The sequence below is a fragment of the Etheostoma spectabile genome, chromosome 15, assembly GCF_008692095.1.
Source record: "Etheostoma spectabile isolate EspeVRDwgs_2016 chromosome 15, UIUC_Espe_1.0, whole genome shotgun sequence".
Taxonomy (NCBI): Eukaryota; Metazoa; Chordata; class Actinopteri; order Perciformes; family Percidae; genus Etheostoma; species Etheostoma spectabile.
The window spans coordinates 429,642-438,195 of NC_045747.1; the positions used below are offsets into that span (position 1 = coordinate 429,642).

Below are 8,554 nucleotides of genomic sequence, written 5' to 3' on the forward strand. Positions count from 1 at the left end.
TGGCTCTTGCAGTCGGTGAAAAGCAACTGCGCCGCCTGCGTCTCAGAACTGCCCCCCCCTTGCTCTCGTGAGATTTCCGTTGCCCCCGTGTGCATGACGTCAGAGCAAGTCGGGATCAAGTCGGACACAAATATACCCAGCATGCACCGGGGGCCGATCGCCGGTGATCGATTCTGCGCAGACCTGGCTCATCTCCAACGAGCCTAATTTAGATAGAGACATCAGCTGTTCCAACAGCCAATAGAGACGTCAGCTGTTCCAACAGCCAGTAGAGACCTCAGCTGTTCCAACAGCCAATAGAGACCTCAGCTGTTCCAGCAGCCAATAGAGACCTCAGCTGTTCCAGCAGCCAATAGAGACCTCAGCTGTTCCAGCAGCCAATAGAGACCTCGAGCTTGTTCAGCCAAAGCCATAGAGACTCAGCGTTCAACAGCCAGTAGAGACGTCAGGTAGTCGGGCTCTACTTCTCACTATCACTAACGTCTTCCACATTAATGTTTAGACAAAACAAATTATATGTCCAGCTACAAAAAAGCTTAAAAGTCAGAAGTTACATTCCCACACATCGGTGTGAACTGGCAGGTTTCAGACCGGCTCGTCTCAGATCTTTGGTCTGAACTGGGCTTAACGGCTGGGATGTGACATCGCTCACTGCTGCCGTTGTCCCCCCCCCCCCCCCCCCCCCCCACCCACAAAACTAGACCTCCTCCCAGCTAAAAGGGCCAGTTAGAAATGCATGTATTTGCGACGTAGGGTAACCAATGGGTGTGGTGTTCCATAATCAACATAGCCCCGCCCCCTTTCCAGCACTCGCTCCATCGCCAGAGCCGAGCGGAGTCCAAAGCGGCCGTGAGAAAGGGAGCAGAGCATCAAGGGATCCCTGCACGCCCTTCCAGTGGGTGGACTTTACTGTTGGAGACTGTCTTCTATATCACGTTTTGGATATTTAACACATGATCACCACAGTGTCAAACCGTGTATGATGCTAGAGAAGGAATGTTATCCACACTACCAGAGGGGAGGGAGACCACGATATTGTTTTATCCATTTTCATCTTCATTTCTTTTTCTCCTTGAATGTTTATGCTGTTGACGGTGGGGGGGGGAGGGATGGTCATGACCACAGTTTATATTTAGTTTATGTATATAATTATCACAAATAATACTAAAACTAATAAAAACTTTGAAAACAAAAAGTCAAAACAAAAGTGAAAATAAAAACTAATGAAAAATGCAAAACTACAAGAACCTTGGTCCCCAGCCCTAACTTGGAACTTCCTACCTGTCCAGGTGAGCAGGTTGCTGATCACGGCTGGGGCCGACGTGGATTACCGTAGCGACGTGCTCAACAACGCGCCCCTGCTGTGTGTCCACGCCCACCTGGGCCACAGGGATGCAGTGGGCCTGCTGCTGGACCTCGGAGCTCGGGTAAGACCGGTTCCGGTTCTCAGGCCCCGGCTTTATGAAGCCTTTTGGAAGACCGGGCCAGTTTACCACAACCACCTGTGTGCTGTGTGGTTTTTCTAGGTGGATGCTCGGTCACATGACGGCTTGACTGCTCTGGGATTCGCTGCTGCAGCTGGACAGCTGGACATCGTCGCCATGCTGAGTCAGCACTCCGCTAAGGTAGCTGTCCACGGATTTTTATAGCCACTGGGCAGAATAAAAAAATAAATACAAGATAAAACTATACTTTGGTGCCATCCAATGGTCGTATGAAGAATGACGCTGTCTTCAAAGGTTTTTAATTTTTCTTTATTTTTCTTCTTTATATCAGGAGATCAGTAACAACAGAGATATAAACTTTTCTTAGGACATTTTCAACACCTATTATGTCCATTAATAAATAACAATACAAACAATACACTGTTCAAATATAGATGAACAGGTTTGCCTGCAAACCGTCAAACAAAAATAAAGTTACCGCCGGTTACAGTACAGTATCTGGTGAGCACCTTTAGGACACTTTACAACATTCAGAATAACAGTGAGTGGGCTCTTAGCGTCCTGAGAGTCTAGGTACGACTCGTTGATCCTGTAGCTTGCTATGGTGGACATGAGTTCAATCCAAATGATGAAGGCGGGACTGATTTTACTGACTCTGCATCCTGTTAGCGTGGCCAGGCAGCACCAACAATCTAGAAGATCTAAAACGTAGATGGTTAGACTGAATACCCAGCATGCACAGAGCTGGGTTATTAGAAGCACATTGAACCACTCATTTACAGAATGTATCATAAATCATTAACCGTGTCACAGTCCTATCCCAACATGTGTGCCCTTGTTTCCTTACGACAGAGCCAATATTTGAGCCTTTTGGTGCCAACACTGTACCATGCAGCTAGTCCAGTGTTTCCCAGTGTGTTTTCCCATGTCACATAACGACCATCCTTGTAGGTGCGCTGGCGTCCCTGAGGAGGTTAGAGATTGATGGAGCACCTTCTTTAAAGCAGACTTGTTGAAGAAGAATTGGAGTTCCTGTTCTAAACACTGAGCAGATGCCTCGCCCTAAGCTGGCAATACAAATAATAATTTGCTAAACTAAAATGTGCATTAAATCTAATATGCCTGCATCAAGCAAACATGTTATAAAAACTACAAATAAAGAATTAATAAGAATGTTCCACTACAGGCAAGAAAACCAATATTATCAATATTATTGTAAATGATTCAAATAAGGATTCCTGTGTTCAAAAATATAGTATATATCAGAAATGTCAAAGTTAACTACACTGAGGGACCTTTTTATTGCATGTCTCATAAACGTCTTCTCACTTCCAGTTTGGGAGACATTAAGCTCCAAAAAAGTCAGCTCGAGAAGCCATGGTGGTAGCCGTCATAGGAAACAGTGACGAGAACATTGATAAAAGCAACAAAAAAAGTCTGAAAAAGTGGCAAAAACTAGGTTCCGGATCCCAATCTGCAAGGTGCCAGATTTGGCCCGTGGGCCTTAGGTTTGACACCCCTGGAATCTATATATCTGGTGGTTGAATCTAACGAAGTACCTTTACTCAAGAACTGTACTACAGTACAAATGTTGAACTACTTGTACTTTACCACTTTCTACTTTTTACTCCACTACATTAATCTGTTTTAGATACTTTGCAAATTCAGATTTTTGCACATGTTGTTTATTAAATCTGATGTTTTATTATAATTTAAACTAGCCAACATTATATGTATATCTATGGCTGTGTGTCCCCATGTGCTCAGGCGGGTCACGTGGACAGCTCAGGCCGGTGTGTGCTGGTGCACGCGGCCCAGCGGGGCCACCTCGAGGTGCTGCGCTTCCTGCTGCGGCGTGCAGACTGGAGCTGCACGTCCTGCTGTGGTCCGAGGGGGGCCAGCAGGGTCCAGGCCCTGCAGCAAGCCCTGATCACAGCCGCCAGCATGGGCCACGCAGAGGTCAACAGCACACACACACACACACCACACTCACCACACTCCTACACTCACACACAACACACACCACACACACACACACACACACACACACACACCAGCACCAACACCACACACACATACAACACACCACAACACACACACACCACACACTCAAGCTTATAACACACACCAATACACAACTAAGCCAAACACACAACACACATACACTCACACAACTCAACATATACACCAATCACACACCACACCACTACACCACAACTCAACACCACACACTCACACACAAAACACACAAATCACACACACCCACCACACTAACACACACACCACAACACACAACACACACACACACACCACCTACAACTACACACCACAACACACTCCACTCACACACTCACACACACACACACCCACACCATACATTACTACTCCACTTACACACACACACACACCAACAACACTACAACACTCACACACTCACAACATACAATACACACCAAACACAAACATGCACACTACACACACACACACACACCCACACGCACTGACACTCACACCACACTCACACACACATACACACACAACACCTAAACACCACACTCACACACACACTACTCACATACACACACACTCTCGGTGGATACCCCACACCACACGTTTACTTTCACAACCCAACCTACATTACCACTCCAACACACACTCACACTTCACACACACACACACACACCAACACCACATACATACCCTCTCACACTTACACCACACACACACACACACACCACACATACATAACTCACACACTCACACTTACATACATACAACAACAACCACAAACACCATTCAAAACACACACACACACACACTCACACTCACACTAACACTCACATCCCACTCCCACACACACACACACACACACTCTACCACGCAACCACACACAACCATCATACAATCCACACACACCACACACACCACTCTCTGGTGGAAGTACAAACACATTTTAGTTTCTTCCTGCACACCAACACACCTTTTACAATATTGGTGTTATACAGTCATGACACACTTTTTCATGTGATTTGTTTGTAATATTTGTTGTGTGTGTGTGTGTGTGTGTGTGTGTGTGTGTGTGTGTGTGTGTGTGTGTAGATGGTGTCATACCTCCTAGATCTTCCAGAGGAGGACGAGAACGAGGAGGAGAGACCGGAGATCAACACAGCTGACAGTCTGTGGGGGGAGACAGGTCTGTTTGTAACAACTACACCACATACTTCATACAGGACAACTACTCTACTACTACTAATAATAATAATTATATAATAATAATAATAATAATTATCAAGTTGAGCAACCCACTCAACTTAATTGCACCCCATCGGCTCCCTTTATTTCCAGGACAATATGTGAAATTAGTGTTTTCTAAATATGTATGTAAATACAAATATGATTTTAATGTAGGGCTGAAGGATTAATTAGCTAATTGTGAAGGCCGCGATTAATCAACAAGAATTATTGGATCTGTGTCTGTATCTCTGTGTAGCTCTGACCGCCGCAGCAGGGAGCGGCCGGCTGGCTGTCTGCAGGCTGCTGCTGGATCAGGGCGCTGCCGTTGAGCAAGGCAACAGGCGGGGCGTGGCTCCCCTCTTCAGTGCTGTGAGACATGGCCACTTACAGGTATGGTGGAATACACACACACACACACACACAGGCCCTCATTTATCAACCTGACTAATTCTGGGTTTTGAGGCCTCGCCCCTACTGTCCCCTACCTGGTGAGACCTAATCCGGCTAAGAAGCAGCACTTTCCAGAGGTGGAGGGGGAAACGCTGTGGGCACTACTTGGCAGCCTGAAAACTGGTATTAGGCTGTAGGAAGGATGAAGAATAGAAAGAGATCACTGATGGGGTCAACAGGTTTGCTGTATTAAATCAGACTCCAGCTGAAGATTATTTAATTTATACATCCGAGACATACGTATGCTATATTCCTAATATTAATATATATGCTTATATTACAATCTCTTAGTCCTACATGTAGGTGGACCTACTATAGTCCTAATAGTAGTCTACAGGCTTATATTGCAATCTCCCCGTGCTGGACCTCCCCCCCCCCCCGACCCTGTCTCCTGACAGGAGAGGGGCTGCTGGGTACCTCACCTTGTATATACAGTATATGGAGGTGTACTCCTCCCTTTGATGCATGCAATTCGTTTCTCCTCTTTCTTCCCTTTCATGTCTTTGGCTGTCCTATACAAACAAAGGCCTAAAATACCCCAAAAAGTTATCTTACGAAAAATAAAAGAATAAAAGGATATCCTTCCTCACATCACAGCTGGTGAATTGTAGAGCGTCTGTCTCCGTTTGCATCCGTCCCCCAGGTGGTGGACCTCCTACTGAGTCACGGGGCGGAGGTGAACATGGTCGACCAGCAGGGTCGCACTGCTCTGATGACGGCAGCCTCAGAGGGACACATGACCACCGCCCAGCTGCTTCTGGATCATGGTACCCACCCCCCCCCCCCCCCCCCCCGTGTATTGAGCTGCTGTGTGTACACACAGGAACTTAATGACAAAACAACATTTACACAGTAACAGAGTTTGACTTGATTCGCCCACCCCCCCCCCCCCAGATTGAAATTTTTTTTTTAAATTTTAAGACTGTAAATTACCCCTAAATTCACCAAATGTTGGCGTAAAATAGTGCTTCTCTTGCATATTTAAACAGACAATTTCAGAAAACTTACAAAAATATATTTCTTAAAAATAAGTATTCATCTTGGGGAAGTTTCATGTTGAGATTGATTAGTTAATTATTTTTTTCATATTCACCTTAATGGATTGATGTGTTAAGTCGACAACAAGTTATCTTTGATGCTAGTTTAAGTTATTCATAGATATAAAAGACAAGAGATTTTAGTATACTGTTATGGAAGATGTCCGGGCCTCTGCCTCTTTATTTTCACAGGGGCCTCTTTGGACCAGGCTGACAGGGAGGGGTTAACTCCGCTGAGCTGGGCGTGTCTGAAAGGCCAGCTCCCATTGGTCAGAGAGCTTGTTGAGCGAGGCGCAGCCACGAGTCACGCTGACCGCAGTGGACGGACCCCTCTGGATCTGGCTGCCTTCTGCGGAGACCCAGAAGTGGTGTGTAACACAGATAAAGTAGTGTGTCTGTCCCTGTCACAGTCTCACATCGCCAGACCTTGCTCCACAGTCTGAGGAGCAGGGTCTGGCTAGTCCACACAGCATTCTGGGATGGGAGGAAAACCCAATCACAATCGTCTTGGGCGGGGCTAAGCACCGGACGGAGCCACGGTGCCTCTGCTAAATAGTCTGAAAGGTCTAGCTAGCTGTGTGGATTTACCCTGCAGAGATCTGAGGACCAGGTAACCATAGTCCTCAGATTGGACAGATAGTCTAGCTAGCTGTGGATTTACCCTGCAGAGATCTGAGGACCAGGTAACCATAGTCCTCAGATTGGACAGATAGTCTAGCTAGCTGTCTGATTTACCCGTGCAGAGATCTGAGGACCCAGGTAACCATATTCCTCAGATTGGACAGATAGTCTAGCTAGCTGTCTGGATTTACCCTGCAGAGACTGAGGACCAGGTCAACCATAGTCCTCAGATTGGACAGATAGTCTGTAGTGCTGTCTGGATTTACCCTGCAGAGACTGAGGACCAGTACCCTAGTCCTCAGATTGGAACAGATGTCTAGCTAGCTGTCTGGATTTACCCTGCAGAGACCTGAGGACCAGGTAACCATAGGTCCTCAGATTGGACATATAGTCTAGCTAGCTGTCTGGATTTACCCTGCAGAGATCTGAGGACCAGGTAACCATAGTCCTCAGATTGGACAATAGTCCTCGCTCAGCTGTCTGGATTTACCCTGCAGAGATCTGAGGACCAGGTAACCATAGTCCTCAATTGGACGATAGTCTAGCTAGCTGTCTGGATTACCCTGCGAGAGTCCTGAGGACCAGTTAACCATAGTCCTCAGATTGGACGATAGTCTAGCTAGCTTCCTGGATTTACCCTGCAGAGATCTGAGTGACCAGGTAACCATAGTCCTCAGATTGACAAGATAGTCTAGCTAGCTGTCTGGTGATTTACCCTGCAGACCTCTGAGGACCAGGTACACATAGTTCCCTTCAGAATTGGACGATAGTCGTAGCTAGCTGTCTGGATTTACCCTGCAGAGATCTGAGGACCAGGTAACCATAGTCTGTTTCAGTAGAGATGTTCCGAGGCCGTTAACAGATTCGGAAAAGCCTCCTGTACTGCCTAAAATATCGGCATCGGCGTGTACTGGAGTTTATGCACCTATCAGATATCTCGAAATTTAGCCCCAAAGAAAATGTACTTTAAAGTAATTTATTTACACAATTTTGCCAATATGACTGTCAAAACTGGGTAATAAAATAATATTCTGTGGCGTTCATTGTTTGTGTTTGTTCATGTTTCACAAAAAAGTTTATCCCTGAGCCAGTCTATACATCAAAGATAGAAATCATATCACATCCATACAGGGGCAGTAGTATACAGCTGTTAAAACATAATAAAATATAGGACACACTGGCATTGGATCGGTACTCTACGCACGTTTAAGTATTGGAATCGGTACTGGGAAGCAAAAAAATGCTACCGGACCATCTCTAAACATAAGTATTAGTATTTATTAAGAACAGAGCTGGTCATGAGACTCCTTCCCTTTTTAGAAATAAGCCAGTAAAACATGGTGAATGTTGCCCTGGTTTGTGTTGTTTCCGTGTTAGGTGCAGCACCTGGTGGATCACGGGGCCTCGGTGGAGCATGTGGACTGCAGCGGGATGCGTCCTCTGGACCGGGCGGTCGGCTGCAGAAACACGTCGGCAGTCATCGCTCTGCTCAAAAAGGGCGCCAAGATAGGTAGGACATTACATACTTTATTTTCTGTCACACAAGGGTTACAGAGAGAGCTCTAGTCCCAACGAGACCTTCACACCAACGTATGACAACAAGACATGGGGCGCTGGGGATCAGCTGACTGGGCTCTGCAGCATGGCTGTTGTTGAGGGGATGGAAGATTTCTTGTAGGGCCAGTGGTATGGATGGAGGGGGTGAGAGGGGTCCTCCGTTAACGTTGGCTTCCCTGATCACTGAGCAGCTGTACAGCTCAGAAAGGG

The 8,554-nt window shown here is 46.3% G+C and overlaps 1 protein-coding gene across 1 annotated transcript in view; it reads left to right on the forward strand.

Annotated features, from left to right (window-relative positions):
- tanc2a (tetratricopeptide repeat, ankyrin repeat and coiled-coil containing 2a) overlaps positions 1 to 8,554 on the forward strand; it is a 46,738-nt gene that overhangs the window by 30,650 nt on the left and 7,534 nt on the right. The window contains 8 exon segments of the mRNA XM_032538504.1: positions 1,290 to 1,427; positions 1,527 to 1,625; positions 3,213 to 3,404; positions 4,545 to 4,638; positions 4,936 to 5,069; positions 5,773 to 5,896; positions 6,359 to 6,534; positions 8,165 to 8,297. Coding sequence (XP_032394395.1) covers positions 1,290 to 1,427; positions 1,527 to 1,625; positions 3,213 to 3,404; positions 4,545 to 4,638; positions 4,936 to 5,069; positions 5,773 to 5,896; positions 6,359 to 6,534; positions 8,165 to 8,297 — 1,090 coding nt within the window.